The 19,756-nt window shown below is 44.3% G+C and overlaps 2 protein-coding genes across 2 annotated transcripts in view; one reads left to right on the top strand and one right to left on the bottom strand.

The window, feature by feature from the left end:
• Positions 1 to 8,577: 8,577 nt before the first annotated feature.
• ppp1r3db (protein phosphatase 1, regulatory subunit 3Db) lies at positions 8,578 to 9,459 on the top strand. Its single transcript, XM_076097071.1, has one exon. The coding sequence runs from the start codon at positions 8,578 to 8,580 to the stop codon at positions 9,457 to 9,459; it is 882 nt and encodes a 293-aa protein (XP_075953186.1).
• Positions 9,460 to 13,771: 4,312 nt separating this feature from the next.
• The window catches only part of phactr3b (phosphatase and actin regulator 3b), a 47,038-nt gene continuing 41,053 nt past the window's right edge, over positions 13,772 to 19,756 (bottom strand). Inside the window, exons 9-13 of the mRNA XM_076096987.1 lie at positions 17,716 to 17,771; positions 16,009 to 16,070; positions 15,639 to 15,779; positions 14,786 to 14,862; positions 13,772 to 14,267 (exon numbers count right to left, since the gene is read on the bottom strand). Coding sequence (XP_075953102.1) covers positions 14,252 to 14,267; positions 14,786 to 14,862; positions 15,639 to 15,779; positions 16,009 to 16,070; positions 17,716 to 17,771 — 352 coding nt within the window. The 3' untranslated portion in view covers positions 13,772 to 14,251. The remainder of the gene's footprint in view (positions 14,268 to 14,785; positions 14,863 to 15,638; positions 15,780 to 16,008; positions 16,071 to 17,715; positions 17,772 to 19,756) is intronic.

Below are 19,756 nucleotides of genomic sequence, written 5' to 3'. Positions count from 1 at the left end.
GGCGATCGCCATCCAAGTGTAAGTAATATTGATTCATACATATCAAAGAATCTACGTGTCAAATTTCACGAATATATATGGACGTTTACATGTCTAAATACTATAGGAAAGTGACTTTGATGAGAGAAAGCAGAAAGAACACTCGGCGACGCTCTTTACTCGGAAAAGCGTCTCTGTATTTTCACCGTATTCCTAATATGAGTTAGCATATGAGTGTAGTTTGTAGCTAGCTTTACACTACTTTGTCTAGCCAATGAAAATATAGCATTGATGTGTGACATAATCTGTAGTCGAGGGGAGGGAGGCAGAAATGTTGGGTCTGGAAAACAAAGTTGTGTCCCCGGGAAAAACGAACAAAGAATCGTAGCGCCAGTTAAAGGTAGGCAGCTGTTTGTTTGGTCTTAGCTCTGAAACATAACAGCAGACATATGTAAAATAAAATGTTTTTCTTGTTTATCATAAGCCAGACTACATCAAGTATATTAATGCACAATGATCTGATAAATGATGCAAATAATGTTGGTGTGTGTTTGAGAGTGAGAGAGACTGTCTGTACATGTATTGAAAGCCAGCAGTGGCTCTTATAGAACTATTGTTTATGTAGACAAACCTCCAATATAATACAGTGCTATGTTATACAGTATATAAGATTAACCAAAATGTAATGTTTTTGACTCAAATTTCTCTCTTGTGGTTTATGTTCCTGCCTGAAAAGATAGAGAACAGAGACAGAGAGAAGGAAGAGAAGAGAGGCAAAGGGAGACAGCAATAAGCAGAAAAACAGTAGAAAGAAGACTTAAAGAAGCAGAAAAGAACAGAAAGAAGACAGCAATAAGCAGAATGTGTCTATACATGGTAATCTGGCAATTTATAGAATTATTCAATTTATTGAGACATGTAATGTGGCTTTAAAACAAATTTTGAATTTAATATCTTACTGTGTCAAAATGAATGCGTATTTGCAGATGCCAAACATGCGGCAAGTTCAGAAGAGGGAGAGGAAGACAAGGAGGTGGACCCAGGAGGCCATGGCACAGGCACTGCAGGAGGTGAAAGCAGGCAGGCTCACTCTACGGCAGGCAGCCCAGCAGTTTGGGGTCCCGAAGTCCAGCCTGAGTGACCGAGTCAGTGGAAGGGTGTCCTCTGACTGTGTCTATGGTCAGAGGACTCTCCTCACCCCTGAAGATGAGGATTCCCTGGTAGAGTACCGTTTGTATTCTGCCAGTCATGGGTTTCCACTGACGAAGCCTCAGGTCCTGGCCCACGTTCTGGCCATCTATAACCTCCGCCACCAGGAAGCACCAAGAACCTAGCTTGGCCAGACGTGGTGGATAAACATCAGGGAGCGGCAACACCATCGCCTTACCGCCCGGACCCGACATTATTGACCGTGGGAGGGCATCCTGCGCCAAGAGGGGGTCAATTGATCAGTATTTCAGGCTCCTCACCTCCACCTTGGAGAACAGGTTGAGGGAGAAACCCCGTCAGATATACAACTGCAACGATATGGGGTTTCAGCTGGACTCTACAAGAAGGAAGGTCATCGTGCCCCGGGGGACTAAACATGCTTATAGGCAGGCCCAGGGAACCAGAGAACACATCACTGTCCTGGCCTGCCTCAACGCGGCTGGGGAGGATGTCCCCCCATTCATCATCTACAAGGGGGGATATCCAGGGTACCCCTATTACAAGGAAGGGGTTCCTGATGCCCTCTACGGGAAGTCGCCAGCATGGTACATGGACAGTGAGCTGTTTAGGAAGTGGTTTGTCGGGCACTTCCTGAAGTTCGCCGCGCAGGAGCGCCCGCTGCTGCTCATCATGGATGGACATCAATCACACCTGGATCCAGAGCTGGTCCGGGCGGCACAGAGGGAGGGGGTCATTCTCCTGTGCCTGCCACCACATACGTCTCACATCCTTCAACCTCTGGATGTGAGTTTTTTCGGACCCTTGAAGGCAGATTTCTCTGGTGTTGCAGGAGATCTGTCGGCAGTAAGCCACTCCTTCTTGGTTTCTAAGAAGGAGTTTTCAAGGGTACTAAGAGACGTGAAGGATCGGAGACTGGTCCCAATGGCCATCGACTGGTCTCCTCACCACCTCCGCCAACCCCATCAGCATCTTCCTGGGCTGCGCCTGATGTTACCCTCCCCTACCAGCATCCCCTTTCCCCAGCCCCTATCCCCAATCCCTAGAACCAACCTCCACCTGCCCCTCCTCCTCCCAATCCCTACATCACCCATCCCCTGGTAACATCAGGCCGGATAACAGTAGACCTGGCCCACCTCCTGGCCGAAATAAACTACAACCGCAACACCGGCAAGGTCACGAGGAACATCACCAAGGCCAGGTTACTGACAGCTCAGGAGATGTCCGACGTCATCGTGGAGGCGGAGGACCGTGCTGCAAGGCGGGAGGCCCAAGCTCTGGCCAGAAGAGACAGAGAGCAGCAGCGGGCCGGAGCCACCGGCCCGGCAGCCACTTCCTCTACCCTGTCTGGCGGCTCTCGCCCTAGGCGCAGAAGACCAGTGTCCCTCGGGGCTACTACAGCCACCAGCTCTGGACTTTCCATCGCCGGTCCCTCATCCCGCTCTGCCCCCTCTTGTGCCTCTCACGGTCCCTGGCTGCCTGCCAGCAGGACCACAATGTGGTGGAAATTAAAGTATTTCCTTGAGAGAAATCAAAAATTACCTTTAAGCTTTCTGTCTTTTAAGTATTTATTACAAGATAAAGATATAGAAAAATTATCAAAAGCATACAAACAAATAAACAAAATCAAACATCTAACGAGCCCAAACAGCTCAAATGTGCACTAACAGATTAACCAGAATAAAACAGAGTAAAACATAGTCATAGGTTGCTAATCAGCTGATAGCATTGAGAGTGTCTCCTTCACCCTGGATGATCAAGGGAGACTCTCACTTCTCCACAAAGAAGTGAGCCTTAAGAACCAACTGAGTGCCGCCTTTCCCCCATCAGCAGGAAGCTGCATGTCAATCAAACTCCAGTCAGTCAGTCAGTCTCCTGTTGTCTGAGGGATGTTTACACAAAATCAAGTAACCATCTGTCTCCTATAAGGCTCCCCACATTTTTTGGTTCCCAGAAGACGCCCATAGGTCAAAGTTCACACTAGACCGAAAACACATGTGGACAGATTCAAGTCAAAATATAAGTCACATTAGAACTATTAACAATTTTCCCCCGACACACAACATCACCAACGAGCCTGCCTGCTGAGGAACACCGCCATCTACCCCCGTCTCCTGGTCAGCACATACCTATTTTGCATTTGAATTCACGTATAAATCAGAATGTATTAACTATTGTGACGCATAAACATTATTATGAGTATGTATTTTAGTGGTGTATGTATTTTAGTGCGGTCACTATCTGAAACTATTTTTGGTCATTTCTGCCCACTGGTTGACACACAAACACACACACAAGAAAAACATGTATAATAAAATAAAGCACGTATGGAAACAGAAAAGGAAGAAAAAAAAAAAAGCGTTAAGGAGAACTTAACGTGAGAACAGAGGTTGTGACATAATAAAGAAATGTCCATACAGCAAAGGCTTTCTGTAACTTTGTCTATGTCTTTTTATTCATTTCAGAATGGCATTACGCAAATTACTGTCCTCAAAGCCTGAAGGTCCCTACTCGAAGCCACCGCCACTCCAGATATGTGTTGTGGCGTATAGGACCAGCCCAGGGTGCTGAGCTGGGAGTTTAGTGAAGGGAAGGCCAAAGCGGATTCTACAAAAACCAACGCGCTCATGGTCATTTCCGATGGCCAGTCATTAAGCAAAGTGACTCTGTATGAGGAGTACAAGATGAAGGTGAAGGAGGGGTTCATACGTAGTTAGAGGGTACAATGTAAGGGGACAGTCGCCTCCTTACTTTTTAAATATTACAAAGGACACTGTCTTCTTTCGGAGCAGTGCTCTTAGCATTCCAGAAGAGTTGCTAAAACAGGCTGAAGCGCTGTTATATCGCCGCTCGACTCTGACCCCCCTCAGCGCCTGCAGGGAGTCAACGGGTCTCGTGACGGGGGAGGTTGTGGAGGTACGTAATTTTCTATTGCTGTAAAATAATCAAATAAAAAGTTTAAGACCTCTTGACTTATGGTATAAAATGTGAAAACTAACAAACAAATCCACTGTGTTCAGGTGTCTGCGGTAAAGAAGGTGGTGGTGGCGAGGGACACGGTCCCTCTGCTTAACATCACATTGAAGCAGGTAAGCTATTAAATTGAAAGTCATGTCAGTGACAACAATATCAAACTGGCATGTGTAGGCCTACATTGAGGTAAATTAAAGAACTAGGCAGCCCTTGAGTCCTCCCCATATTTGTGGAAAATAAATAAAATAACTTTGAAATAAATATAACATATAGCTGCAGAAGTGAATTAAACACAGAACAATGCAGGTCTATTTGGGTCCTCCCCATGTTTGTGGAAAAAATATGAAATACAAAGTAGCCTACTTTGAAATAAATATAACATATAGCTGCAGCCTAATATCTTAAAAAGAGTAGACATAAAAAATAGGCCAGTTTGTATTTAAGTAAGACTAAAGTCCATTTCAGTGCGCTGTCATCCTCTTCTTTTTTCCCCTCAGCCACTTACAGCCATCAACCGTTGCGCCTGAACAAAAAAAACACAACTACATCAGTTAAGGATCTAAAATAAATATTTTTCTCCAAAATAATAGCCTATTAAATGATAGTGTTCTCACCTGTTTGATGTCATTTTTGTTTCTGAACATCGCTGCAGAGTTTCTCAGTATCAGGGCTGTAAGATGTGACTTTGAGCTTCACACAGGACTGCAGGCTGTCATCTGTTTCATTTTATGTAGTTGTATGCTTGATCCAAAGATGGACAGGACTCCAAATGCATAATTCTTCATGTTCATGTAGGTGTCAGGAATGGCATTCCATGTTTCGAACACAAGTTTGTCGGGTTTGAGAAGGTTTTCAATATCGCTCCATTTGTGCTCTCTAGCGAGGACGGCCTTCTGACGGACGACATCTTCAAGATCAGCTGTCAGGCTTTTGAACTTGGACACCCATAGATCTTTATCAGCTAGGTCGGCCAGTTCCATTTCCAGATCAGGTTGACTTACTCCCGGGAATGCGGACATGTTCAGCTGGGACGGGTCGATGTCCAGGGGTGTGACGGGGAAGGATAATGTGCTTTTTTCCTCCCTGAACTCGCTGAATTTTTTCCCAAATGCAATTTGCATTTCGAAAGTGAGAGAGCGTGCCTCCCTGGCAAACACTGTCATCTTGCGCTCAAACGCCAAAACAAAACATTTTGTTCAGCGTGTTTAAGTGACTTGTCATATCTACCATGAAGTGCAACTTTTCCAGCCAATCTGGATCTCCCAGCTTAGGATAGGTGAGGACTTTGCTTTCCAGGAAGGTTTTCACATGTTCCAGACAAGCAGCAAACCGTTTCAACACCTCTCCCCTGGACAGCCACCGGACGTTGTTATGCAGCAGGAGATCTGAATACGCGCTGTCCACTTCTTCCAACAACGAACAGAACTGTCGGTGGTTTAAGCCTTTTGCCATTATTTTGTCCACTACCTGAATAAGGTTCATCACCTCCATACATTCCGAGGGAAATGTTGGAGCGCACAGTGCTTCCTGGTGTAAGATGCAGTGAAACGACAGCAGCTTTCGATCCAGTGACTTCTGAAGTAAAGTCACAAATCCCTTCTGTGCTCCTCTCATACCGGGTGCCCCATCAGTAGCCACTGACACCATGCGGGTCGTGTTTATTTCTTTAGCTTTTAAACAATTCATAACAGCCTCACAAATGTCCTCCCCCCGTGTTTGCCCTTTTAGCGCTATTAATTCAATGATTTCTTCCTGCGGCCCATCAGAGTTCATATATCTGCATAACAGTGCTGTCTGCTCAATGTCGTTTACATCTCTTGACTCATCACAGGCGATTGTGAATGCTGCAGCTGATTTTCTTAACAATTTCACCTTTGTTTTTGAAGTCCGAGAACAGATGCTCAGATACTTTAATGAACGATTCTTTCATGTATTCTCCATCTGTGAACGTCTTTCCACGCCTTACTATCTCAGGAGCTGCCACACAACTAGCAGCAGTAGTTGAGTTTGGAGACTTGATCCAATTCGTGAAAGTATATTTACTTTGCTCAGTTTGCTGCAGCAGTTGAGAAATCGCTCTTTTTCGCTCATCTCCAGCAAGATATTTTTCAGCAAATGCTGTGTGTTTGTTCATCACATTTTTTGTTGTTTGCTAATTTCTCGCCACATATCAAGCATAAAGGTAAGCCAGCGTCGTTGGCAGTGAAAGCAAAGGAATACGTCCACGCGGAATTAAACTTTTTCCTCCGTGACTTTTCTTGGGATTTATCCATTGATAGTTTACAGAGTGTTATGCTGGCCACGCAGCAGCTGGACTTTAGAAGCAGGAGGACTGACACAGAGATTATGTGCAAACCAACCAGGCGTTTATTTAACCAACAAAAACATGGCACAGCTCTTTACATGTTGGACCACAGGCAGCATGTGGTCCTGGCAGCCACAGACTAGATTTACTATGGCAGGCTTATATAGCCTGCCACTAACGAGGACCTCAACCCCACTACACGATAGGTAACTATGCCCCTTACCTGAGAACGCAATTACCTAAACTATCACAATTACATTAAAATGGATCGCTAACATCCCAATGTCAATTATCTGTTTATTATCAATTTCGCTACCACCCCTCTACTAATTAACACATGGTACCTCCCGGAACTATAAAATGGTGCTCATGTACCCTGGGGACTCGTTTAGGCCGAACACCTTGGAGAGGAGACACAGCAGAGGTAAGTGATTTGAATATGCATGTTATTTGACAGCACTATTAAACAACAGTTTATAGTCAATCCTTTTGTTAAAGACAACCAAACCTTCTAATCTGTTTCTATCTCCAGGCCCGACCTTCAACAACTATACCTGAGAACATATCAGAACCACAACAGTACAATAAAACATTCAACCCTTAGTGTGTGTGTCTGTTATTGTCTTGAAACAGTCCACAAATGCTTGTAATGGAGGGTCTTCATTACACCAAGGGCGGGGGTCTGTAAATCATGATTAGCTACCTGCAGGGAAAGGCGCCTGACAGCGACGCAATAGGATGTGACGCACAATTTAGTTGACAAAATCTTAAAATGTTTTTTTATTTTCAGTGACACAGTATCACCTCAAACTCCAAGATAAGAGGTGTTCCCTTTGAAAGATTGTCCACTCTGCAAAAAATTAAATAAAAATAACCGTTATTTATTTCCATGTTTTTTGTCAAAGCCCGAGGGAGCCGCAACAGAGGGGCTGAAGAGCCACATGCGGCTCCAGAGCCGTGGTTTGCCGACCCCTGAACTAGGGTGTGTGGTCGAGAGAGGATTGAGAAAGAAGTCCAGGTGTGATATGTTTCACTGCTGCAGTCGGACACAATGGGTCTACATGGAGGGACTTTGTGTGGTTTGCTCCACCTATCAGGGTCCTTGTGGATCTTAGGCAGCATATAAAAGTCTGGCTCTGGGTTCCGAGCTCCCCAATAAATAACATTTTTGTTTTGCATTTAAGAATTTCTTGTCATAGCTTTTCTACCTACAATGACCATTTAATTACTTTTTTGACAATCGCTTCATTTGACATCCTATAATTCGACTTTTGTAGACATGCTATTGTATGACTTTTTCCAACATCTGTACCTCACTGCCAAGTCATGTTAATTTGTTCCCATGCATGGGGAAAGGTCACTTTTTTAGACCGCATTAAGTCACTAACCTCCAAACCCACTCCAGTTTTCAGTGTGTGATCGATCCTTTTCATATTACACATAGTCTTTCAGTCCGAGGGAACACTTGGTTGTTTGTTCGGTTTTTTTTTTTTGGGTGCTCTGTAAATTAAAAATAGTGAGTAGACTGACTGAGGGTTTGGGGTGTCAGTGACTATATAAGCAAGAAAGGCATCTTCCGAGGACAGATACAAGCCCACTACCTGCTATTAATATTCACTCTACACCTCCCATCGCCAGCTAAGGTCTCATGTTATATGTCAAGGGCTGAGCTCAAAGGGTACAGTTTGGTCTTCGTGTTCTCGTTGCAGTCACTGACGGTTTTGTTTATTCAGTCTACTCATTAGATCATCTACTTTCCCTGGCTTGCAATAGCTTCATTATTGTTTTTTGCTCAGCATTAGTTTTTGCTCCTGTTGAGGATTAATGCCATTTGCTGGCAGATGCGAGCTCTCGTCTGTCATCTGGTGGCAGTCGGGTTCGAAGCAATTGCTAGCAGGCAGTAAACAAGGTCAATGCAGGAAGCAATGCCCAACAGGACACAAGAAGTCTCTGCTGCAGAGGTTTGGTCCTTCTTCAAGCATGTAGCAAAATTTGCATTGTTTAAGTTTTAGAAATGTGACTGACATTCTTGTCCAGTAATTGCTGTTTTGTCTGAGCAAACTGGTGACTGTTAAGAGGACATTTTTGTTAAATGAAATGATGAGTCATACATCGGCTCGTTTGTTTCTCCAGGTGTGTTTAATGTGACCAACATGGCCGCTTCTGGTGAAAAGAGCGGGACCCCGCCTCAGTTCATCGGTGGCTCCAGTAACGCGAGCGCCACTAGAACCACTACCATTCGTCTCCGGGACATTTATGACCCCAAGCCTCACCCTCCCAAAGCCCCGGTCCGGATCCGCCCTCCGGGTCCAAGGACCCCCTCAGTAAAGGAGCTCAACCTAAAGCACGTCTCGCCCAGCGACCCTCCGACCAAGACGATCATGAGGACCCGAGCTCAGTCTCTTCCCTCGTCTGCGGAGAGAAAAAAAGAACTCAGGAGCTTGCAGGTACGCTTCGTGGACTCGCTGGGCCTCGAGTTAGAGGACGTCAAGGTCTTCAAAGTTCAGGAGCACCCCCTGATACCCCAACATGTTATGTTCAGGCTACTGATGAGCTCTGAGCTGGCTTTCGGCAAGTCATTGGAGCTGTCCCTGCCTTACTTCAAACCTTGTTTCCCTGAGAGTATCGGGGCTCAGCCGGACTTCCTGAAGCGTCTCTGCGCTCAGAGCGTGTGTCTGGAGCAGGTCCTGTGTTCAGAGCAGGGGATAACGGGCACCATCCAAGTACTCAACTCAGCTTACGAGAAAGAAGTCACGGTGCACTACTCTTTCACCAACTGGAGAACGCACACGGAAACCGCAGCGTCCTGGGTGTCCAGCGGGCCCCGCGGGGAGACGGACGTCTTCAGATTCCGTCTGCCCGTTCCTCCCTTCCTTCTGCAGCCAGGAGCCATTTTGGAATTTGCCATCTGCTACCGCGTGAAAGGATGCCATCATTGGGATAACAACAGCGGACGTAATTACAAACTGTCATGCCACAGCTACAAGGTGACTGTGCCGAGGGAGTGTGAGGACAGCATGCTGCACTTTACCTGAGTGTCCACGCTGGGGAGCTGCTGCTCCGGCACAGACAAGCAAAGTGCTTTACAGTTGCTATGACCTGCTATGGTTCCCTGTGCTTACTCAATACATTAACTCAAGTACTGAACTTTGTACAATTTTACGGTACCTTTTCACGTTATAATGTATTTTTACTCCACTGCATTTCAGAGGCAGATTTGATACCTCATAATGTAGTTTAAAGGGGTTAACGGGTACTACTGTCTGGGGTGACTAGATGTTTGTGCTAAATGTGTGTAAGAGAAGAGACAGTTACCCAGAGTCATGAAGGGATATTGTGAAATTTGAGATAGTCCGCTTCCCCACAGAGTTGTAGTTCACCTTTAAATGGGGACGCCATCAATTTAGGAACGGACATCCACAACGTTGGGGGACTCACATGAGGCCCATGAAAAAATAGAGGGCCAAAATCCGCTGCGGAGGACGAGACATCCTCACTTTTAGTCCCTATTAGGGGTCCAGCTCCAAAAAGCACTGGATCCTACATTTCCCACAATGCCGCTCAAAAGCACACCACCACCAGCACCTCTGGTTTCTAATTCTAGCTCTCTGATTACGTTATTGAATCACAAGCCGGAGTCATATAATAAAATGCATTGTGGTCTGAGTCATGGACTCAGCAGGTCCTGTGCACCTGCTGGGCTTCTGTTTGGATTGAATCCCGGCTACCTTTGAGAATCTGCTCTCTTTGCACTTCAGCGAGTCTGGTGACCCAATTTAATGATTGACACGGTGAGTTACACGAACACCATTGTCGTATCGCAACACAGAATTGTAAATATTCCAAAATCCCCCAGTCTCTGCTAATGTGACTAATGGAGAGGGCTTAATGACCTGTTGGCAGCCTGAGCAGCCTGTTGGGTGTGACTGTGTCACTCTGCTGTGACTGACAGGGCTCGACCCCATTCTTCTGGAGCTTGTTTTGTTTTGCGGAAGGAGGACTGCAGTGAGCCCTGTTAGCTCCCCTGTTGCACTGTGACCCCGCCCCCTTTAGATCCCCGACAGCACTGACCTTTCGCCAAAAGGTTTCCACTGATACCAGAGGCCGGATTCCACACAGGGAACTTTCTGGCAGGCGGCAACGTTTGCCGAACTGTACAGCTGCAGCGACTGAAGCAAACGGAAGAATGTCATATGATGAGCCACGCTTTAAACATGATCTGCGATCATAAGCTATCTGAACACCCGAAACATTACTGAGCATGGCAAGCCTTTTAAAAATGATCCATTAACCAGAGAAAACTGATACTTATTATACTAAGTATATGAATAATAATAATAATATATATGGCAGGATTAATGACGCAAGTGACAAAACTGATAATGTGTAATTCAATTACCTGCAGTAAAATAAATACAAAATAACTTTAAAAAGAAGGAAAACAAAGGGATTGCTCATTGAAGGCAGTCTGTGAACAAAATAAATAAAATCAACTCTTTGACTGGTAGACAGGTCTTTAAATACAACTAAACTAAATTATTATAATAATACTAGTTATTATATCATTACTGATTTGTTTCCATCAGTAATAATAGTAACACAGGCCCTTACAGTATTTTCAACTTTGATCTGCTGAGAAACGAAACAAAAAAAAGTAGATTTAAATATTTAGAATGATTGTGACCATATTTTCCCATGATTTATTAAAAATGTAAGAGCACACTAGTGATTGAAGTGCTCCTCTGCAGCAGCACCGGCAGTCATGGGACACTAGATGGCCCCGTTGCTTAAATGTAAAACCCTACACGGTCCATTTAAAATGCAGTGAATGTCAATGCGTGTTCTGAATTTTTCCCAGTAGTGGAGGGAGCATTCCAGATCATATACTTTAGTAAAAGCAACCATGCAACGAAGTGAAATATATTCTTATTACGGGTAGAATACCTGCATTCAAAATCCAGATCAAAAGTAAACGTTTTCACATGTAAAGACATGTAAAAAAATGTAAAGTATTGACCGCTGGATGTAGTTGAGAAAAGGGAAGATTGTGAAAACCAAATACATTTATTTCAAACCTAATAAAAGCGCAGTGTGAATACCAGTCCGTTTGTTGTCTTAATTCACTACTAACAGCAGTGTGGGACTTAAAGTGACAGCACCATCTCTTATAATAAAACAACTACTGTACATTTGGTTGTGGATTTAGTGACGGCTGCTTTAGCCTCATTCTCCCATCCCTTATTGCTGAGAGCGTAACAGAGCGCTGTAACCTTTAGCAATAATTTGCAAAGTGCAGCGCAGCCACAACCACAAATGGTCTTAGTGCCGTGAGGCTTTTTAGTGCTTCCTCCGCACTTGGAATGAAATCCCTGTTCTTCCCAAACCTTGCACCAGAAAAGAAACCCAACATCCCCTCAGTAGCTCGGGACCGCCCCGGGGGTTTGATTGCTCGTTTGTATCGATGTTCTTCACTTACGGTCTTAGCTGTCATGCCAGCGTGCCCGTTCGGGGGCCCACATCCATGTGCCTTTATTTGGGGGGGGGGGCGTCGTCTTGTGCTGGTTGCCGGTAGTTATATAAGAGGCCACCATATTAGGAGGCATCATGATGCTCAATAGTGACGTTTGCTCCGGGGGACTGGCCGGGATTGAAATGTTAAAAAAACAAACTGATGCATCATTATTATGATTCTGTGTTACATCTTTACATCACCATTATGGCCTGTGTCATTTTGGAATAGAAGAACTGCGTCACTTTGTAATATTTGTGCAGTTATTTGTTATTTGTGCAGTCTCAAGGGCATGACTGATTTCATCACATGAATATTAATTTGTAGTAGCAACATATTGTAAAACATTATCATAGCAGCATATTTAACATAGTTATTATTTAACATCAACTACCGACTCCCCATCAGATCTGAGGAATAAACTACTGTAAGAAAACAACCATCCTAGCAAAATGTTAACTGAACCCCAATACAGTGGTACTTTTCTTTTTAATAAACAGAAAATGAAAGGAAGTCATTATGAAAATAGATAAATAAATAGACAAAGTCATTAAAATTGGAACGATGGAATAAAGAATACGACAACATTCCTGTGGGGTCTGCAGGGACCCCGGTTGGCAGGATTAGAGTTAATATAAAGCTAACGTGTGGTTCAAAAGAACAGCTCTGGGTGCTCAGTGTTCGTGAGAAACAGTGACGTTGTGTATTGTTCTTATGCAACGCAGGATCATTTACAGACAAAATGGTTTTCCAGGACTATATTGAAAAAAGGAAATTACGTGATTTGTCATCCAAAGTCTGATTTTGAACCAGAAGGTCATCACGCTTACAGTTGGCTAAATAACAGCAGAACATATGTTCAGAGTGTGTGTGTGTGTGTGTGTGTGTTTACCGTTGACCCCCACCTATCTGAGGGTACACCCTGAAGTCAGGATATCCCCCTCACGCCCATGAGAGCATCCCTCGTTCCTCCCACGCAGCTCCACAGGTAACCGGGGCTTCTCTGGGGGCCGCTGCAGCTCTCGACCAGTAGATGCTCGTTTTCGTTACTCCAGACGGCGAGCGGTCCCGGAGTGCAGCGCAATTTAAACTGGAGCCGCCATCTGTTCCTCCCCCAGTGCCGGGACGGAGGCTGTGACTCACCTAACGTGCATGTCGATGTCAGAAAAGAAGCTAAAAAAAAATGCCAATCTGAACGTGCCAGGGTTGCTTCTATTTTTTTCCCCACATTTAATATCAGGTAAAAGGTTTCTTCCGTCTGAAAGAGGCTTTTCAACGGCCTCAAATGTTCCTACAATTCCTATTATAATAAAGGATTTGCAGTGGGTCAGAACTAATGACTTGTTTCTTTCATTCTTGTTCCTCTGCCAGTAATATGCAGCAGCGCAAACAGCTATCAGGTCAATGTCTCGCTCCAAATTGGACGAAGTCAGGCAGGTGCACTTGTTTTCCTGATGCCCGTCCTCCTTCACCAGAGGACGATACGCAGCGACCATGACAAGAAACAGGTCACCAGACTTCACTTGCAAACTAATTGCCGCTTGATCTGAGGTGAACTTCACTACAATGTTATTATCCGCTTACCAGAGCACTAAAACGTTTAGATAAATCTGAGCGGATTACAACCCATTTATGATGCTTAGTCAGCGGTTATCACCCTAATTCTGACCTTTGTGAGAACGATTTCAGAATGTCACACACTGCTGCTACGCCCTGATGCTGAAATGTGTTTGGAAAAACACCAAAAAAACCAAGACAAAGTTTGATACAAATGGAAAACCTGTATTGTGCAGACAATAAATAGTGCTTACAAAGGGAATTCTGTCTTTTACACAGACGAGGTTTCTGTTTACACCGTCGATATGAAACGCATCAACTGAATTGGTGAGACTTAGACACAGCTCGGGGGGAGGTGGGGTTGGGGATGTGACTACTGATACTGGAGTGGGACTGGTTGACTCGGTCACATGCACATACCCCTCCTTCCCCTCCCGTCCTGTGGCATCGAAAAAAGTCTTTCAAAAAGAGTCTGTTTACAAAATGAAAGTCTCCAAGTCGGCCTTGACTCCTCCCCCGCTCCTCTGACGAGGTGAAGTGAGGGGTTGAGGAGCCGTTCCTCCGAGCAGAAGTGGAGCTCGCTGCTTGCGTCCACGCCGTCTAACGCCAACTCCCCTTTCTAGAGACATAGCCTCCAAGGTTTCGCTGGACACGAGTACCAGAGCACCCACTAACTGTGGGCCGGGGTGCTGGAAGACTCCGTGCAAAGGGTCTTCACGGACAGAACCGGATATTGGCATCTCTTCACAGAAGAAACCTCGCTATGGCCGGTGGAACCTGCAAAAGGGGTGAAAGGGACGGGAAAGTGATGAGCGCGGACTAAAATATTCACACACACACACTGGGGTTTCATCAATCAAAAGGCCTATTAATAGCCCCACGGTCAGTGCGTTTAAAAGCAGCCAATGGCCTCTCCTCAAAAACAGGGTCTCGCAACCCTGGCCAATTCGGGAATTTTATTTTAGCTCCAGAGAATCTTGACACAAGCAAAACGTAAGCTAAATATATACGGTCATTCATTATAGTGGAGAGGTGGTGCAAAAGGGTGTGACTCTCTCTCATCCCAAGGGGCCTGCTTTCAGCTAAATTTAAGCCCTACGCTGCAGGGTGTGCACTCATTGGTGTAAAACTGGCAGATAATGCGATTTTGGGTCTTTGCACAATGTCATGCTGACTGTCGGACAAAAAGAGCAACAAGCATGGGCTGCAGGCAACCAGTAGAGTTGCAGTTTACGTGCGTTTGTCCAAAATCACATCACTTTGTCATTTTATTCTATTCGACATCTCAAACTGACCTCGTCAGGTGCTTGCTCGAAGTGTGAACTTCCATCTCGTTGCTTTTGAACTCGTTCAGCTCCTTCCGTATCGCCGCCTGCGGGGAAACAAGAAGTGCAACGAAGCGTGAGCCCAGGCGTGTCCCCTCAACACAATCCACGGATGTTTTGAAAATGGAGAACCATCTGCTGTCTAGGTGCAGATTATGTAGGCTTCACTGTGTCAAAGAAAAGGTGGTGGGGAGATGATGATGTCGAGCACTGCAAATATCGAAGTAACCAGGAGGGTTATATTAGCCGTATGAACCGTCTGCATGGTTCAGCAAGATAAATGCACATAGACCGCAGCTTACTTCCTGTTTCATGGCGTGTGATGAAACACCAGAAGGGACAATATGGCCTAAAATTGTTTATTATTATTATATCATCTTTGCTTCTAGGCAGGATGTAACAATAATTCCTCAGGATATACTCAAATTAAATGAATTCGACCTGAACCCAGATAAGTGACTTAACCTGGATTAACCAATGGAGCATGTGTCAGTCATTGAAGTGCTACAGTGACACTTTCCCATAATGAGACGATGAGCTTCATAGCTACTGTACTGTAGCTATTGACAGTGTTTGCTACAGGTTTGATGATGCTGATGGAAACTTGAAAACTTACAGTCCACAGTTGAATACAAAACCATTTTCGTAAATTCAATTTCAGAGTTTTTAATACTTTCTAATGCCTTTTGGAGGAAACCCTTTTAAGACTTTTCAAGACCGGCAGAAACCCCGGAGAGGGGCAGAATACGGACACTTGGTAAAAACTTTGTTCTACTTCTAATATGTAAAAAGGTCAGCGGCGCTGTCCGGTTTATCTAGTTACCTTGTCAGAAGCTGACAGTCGGGTCCAGGGCTTGTCAGCCCGCCTGTCGTAGTCCTGAGCTTTGGCCACTTCCACATAGTCACTGAAGCGAATGAGGATCTTTCTGTCCCGCAGTTCGTCCACCGTCGGCCGCTGGTTCAGCTGGAGAAGGGAAAACAAAAGTCAGCTCTCGCCAGCGTATCGATGCATTCAATCGCCAAAGAGATTGTTGAAACAAAACTAAATATTAAAAAGCGCAGCAGGCCGGGGATTACGGTTGTGTTTTGACTGGTTGGCAGTCGGACGTGGAGGGGGGGGGGGGTGTTGCCCAAATGTGGGATTTGATTTGAAAATGTTTTAGCAAACTGGTCAGATCACTGCAGCCGCCTACCTTTCTGTTCAGCCGCTGTTTGATTTCCCTCCTCTCCTCCTGTTCCGTCTGGTCATTTCTTTCTGTTGACACAAAAAAAACAGATCAAAATCATTAATTTACACCAAATATGTAGGCTTGTTTGGAGATGCTCAGTCACTGTAGCAATCGTTAAGTAAACACCAGGCCTCTGATTACTTCATGAGACTGGACAGGTGATAAAGTCTGCGATTAAAGGAGCTAATGTGTGGGATCCTCCTCACGATCAATACTCCTCAGTGAGCCGGTCTGCAAATGTGCCGAGCACTATGGATCAGTGCCGACAGTGAGTTAGAGAGCGACACAACGGGCGGATTAGAGCCCCCTGATAGGATTTATCTTCATCAGATACAGCAGAAAGATCACTAGACGTCACTTCATTTATTTTGAATCCCTCTTGTTTTCAGGAAGATGTTGAGCCGTTGAACTAGTTCGGCAGCTTTAAAGTGAGGCTGACACCCTTCACGGTCTGAGCGCATTTCAACAGGAACAAGTTATGTGCATTTTCACTGAAGGCATTTAGTTTGCGGTTAGGAGATTGGGTCAGTGAGCGTGTTAAGCGGGGTTGGGTTTGGCTCGAACACATGTTCTCGTGCGGAGGGGGGGGGGGGGGGGGGGGGGGGGGTTAGTGATGAGACCGACAGCTGCTCAGAGACCACAGGTGGCCCGTCCACCACCAACGTGGGACTTCATTCTTCATAATGCTTCATAACCGTTCTGCACCACTAGTTTGACAATTTGCTGCGAGCACTACGATCTGACGCCTTCTCCCTGAAAAAAGCTATTCTTGTGAATTAAACAAGACAACAAAGTGTCGTCACTTCGGCCAAGGAGCTCAAGTTGTTTCAAGGATTCAAATATGAGTTCAAATCACCAAGAGGAAGATGCAAGAACATGTGACTTGGACTTCAACTAACCATCTAGCTACCTTGTCTCTCAGGAAATATCACATGTAGTCTGGGGGTTTTATGGTCACAAATATATTTGGTAATATGATAATAGTCGACGTTTGAAAATTCTTCTTGCAAAAATGCAAAAAAAACATTTGTTTTGGGTTATAGTAATCCATAATGCTGTTTATTCTCTCAATTTATTTATAAAGTCTGTAATTAAAAATCTGCATATAACAAACAAAGCCAAAGGTCAATTTGACTTGTTTTGTCGGAACAGTCCGATCCTCAAAGGTATTGACTTTCCAGCGTTATCAAACAGAACAAAGCAGGGACACATTTGAGAAGCCGCAAACAGAATATTTTGACTTTAAAAAAATGACCCAAACTATGAACAGATTATAGTTGATACTCTTCTGTCATCAACCAAATGAAATAGTAAAAAATACAATAAAGTCACTGAGCTGTACTTTTTTTTTTTTTTCACAAAACACAATAATCATCATTTTAAAAACAGTAAAAAAGAACAAGTAATAAAACATGGTGTGGACGTCTTATTTTGAAAACCCTCTAAGTCACATCACAATTAGTCGGTAGAGATATTAAAGATGGCTTTTATAAATGTTTTTAAAACATGGAAGTCAACATAAACTCAATTCAACTTAATGAACAAGTTTGTAAAATGAAAGTGTAAGGCCGTCCTGTAGAGGGATGTATCCACAGAAACGTGTGCTGGTTTCGTCATCAGAGATAAACATCATCATAATGGTTGTTGGCCACTATCGCCGCTTGAACTTACGCTTTAAGATGTTCCGACTCTCCAGCTCCTCCACCGCCGGCCTCTGGCTCAGCCTCCTGCGGAAAAACACCAGAATTACGTTCTGGACCATCTTTTGCCCCCTCGCGCCGCTGGAGGGGGGTTTGCTTGACAACAAAGTCTTTTTTTGGTCTCTTCACTACTTCCACGAATATTAGCACTTTGGATGCTTGAGCCGGTCCGCCGTGCGCCAAGATCCGCACATCCAAAACGCGAACACCGCGTCCCACCTTGAGTCCAAAACGCGGCTTGTTCTATTGTAACATTTAAGGCTCCACATCGGGGAAAGAAAAGGTCAGACTGCGCGCTGAGTGTCACGCGTCAGAGCCAGTTCGGTGAGGAAGAAAAAAAGAAGAGAGACTTTCCCTCAAAGACCGGCTTTGGTTTAGGCGAGATGGGAAGTTTAGCGAGAGGAGCGTTGGTTGTAGTCCCGGCGGAGCGGCGGCGGTGTGGAGGATGCTGAGCGCTGTGAGTGGAGCGAGGACTGCAGCCAGCACAGCCTGCCTCCTTTTTTTTTTACCACATGCACAATACTCATGTGAAGGGGAGGGACTGAGAAGGAGATTCCCCACGCGCGCGCACGCACACACCAACCGCAGCAAAGGGAGTTGTGCAATATTGTGATAAGAGAGCTTTATCAGAAAACAAACAGGGTATTTATATGATTGAAGTGAAGGTAACCCCATCTAAACTAACTTTTCCCGACGTTATCAATCTTTATAACGCACATACATTGTTGGATGTTATGTAGTAGGTTATGTTAAACTAATATTTAGCAAATGCAATATTTGTTATTGAAAAACAGATAAAGCATCAGATGATGATGAGCGGGATAACCTAAATATTTAACGGCTGCACTGTACTCTGCAATTGATCATTTTCATTATCCCTCCGTCGGTTATTATCTTCTTTTTAATTGTTCAGCCTAAATGTCAGAAATTGGTGGAAAAAAAACACACCAATCACAATTTCCCAGAACACGAGTTGATATCTTCAAATATCCAAATATATACAAAATGTAATGATATAATGCAGAGAAAAGCAAAAAACATCTTCACATTTGAAAACCCTTCAACCAGCAAAAGTCATATCAGCACTAAGAGGACGATGACATGTGGTGATGCAGTCATGTGGTCACAGATGAAATGAAAACAAACAGAGACAAGGCTGCTGACACCAGCTACTTGTATTTACGCCACGCAGCCTCCCTGTTTAACAAGATAGGGTGGTTTGGTGGTCAGCGTTCCACGGCACTTGGATTTTTAGGATTCCTCGCATGACCTTCCAAAATAAATCTACACCCCACCCCCAACACACCCACTGACACTAGATTTGCCTCGCAGCTGTCGAGACAGCGCCGGATTCCAAAAAGGAAAACTCTTTGCCTCACAGGAAATAGAAATTGAGCTTTATGTTTCAATTTTACCCCAAAAGGCTCCATGTAACTTATAAGAAACAAAAAAAACAACCTTCCTTGATCCTGGGGTTAAATGGGTGATATGGACAAAGCTGATAGTGATGATTTAGAACAGTTTCAATCTCTAAACTAGGGAAATATGAGCAGGCAAAGTCATGCTAAACCCCTGAGTGGTCAAAGTTGACCTGAATCAGACTTTTTGTATTATTAGCAGCAACAAAGTGCAATAACTGGACTCAAACAACAGCTATATCGAGTTAAAGCTAGCTGCCAAGCTAGCCTTCTAAAGCTAAAACTAAATAACTGCTTTTTTCCTTGGTTGTTATCTGAAAATAAAAAACATATCATTTTGATTAACTGAGCTCTTGGTAACACATTCATTTATTCTGCATAACTTAAAGCAGTAGCTGTTGTAAATTGAATTGTAATGAAAAAGAAAAACAGCTAAACTGCTCAAGCTAACTAGCTCAGCTGATCTCAGTAGTCACAATTAATTCCTCATTTAAGTCAACTCCGGACTGTAAATACTTATCAAACTAAAAGGTATGTTTTTCTACTACAATATCATTAAAATGGGAAAAGAAATCATTCCAAAAAGGCTTAAAT

This window comes from Anarhichas minor, unplaced genomic scaffold, assembly GCF_050575085.1.
Source record: "Anarhichas minor isolate MPS153535 unplaced genomic scaffold, ASM5057508v1 ptg000023l, whole genome shotgun sequence".
NCBI lineage: Eukaryota > Metazoa > Chordata > Actinopteri > Perciformes > Anarhichadidae > Anarhichas > Anarhichas minor.
This window is presented reverse-complemented; position numbering and strand designations above follow the sequence as displayed.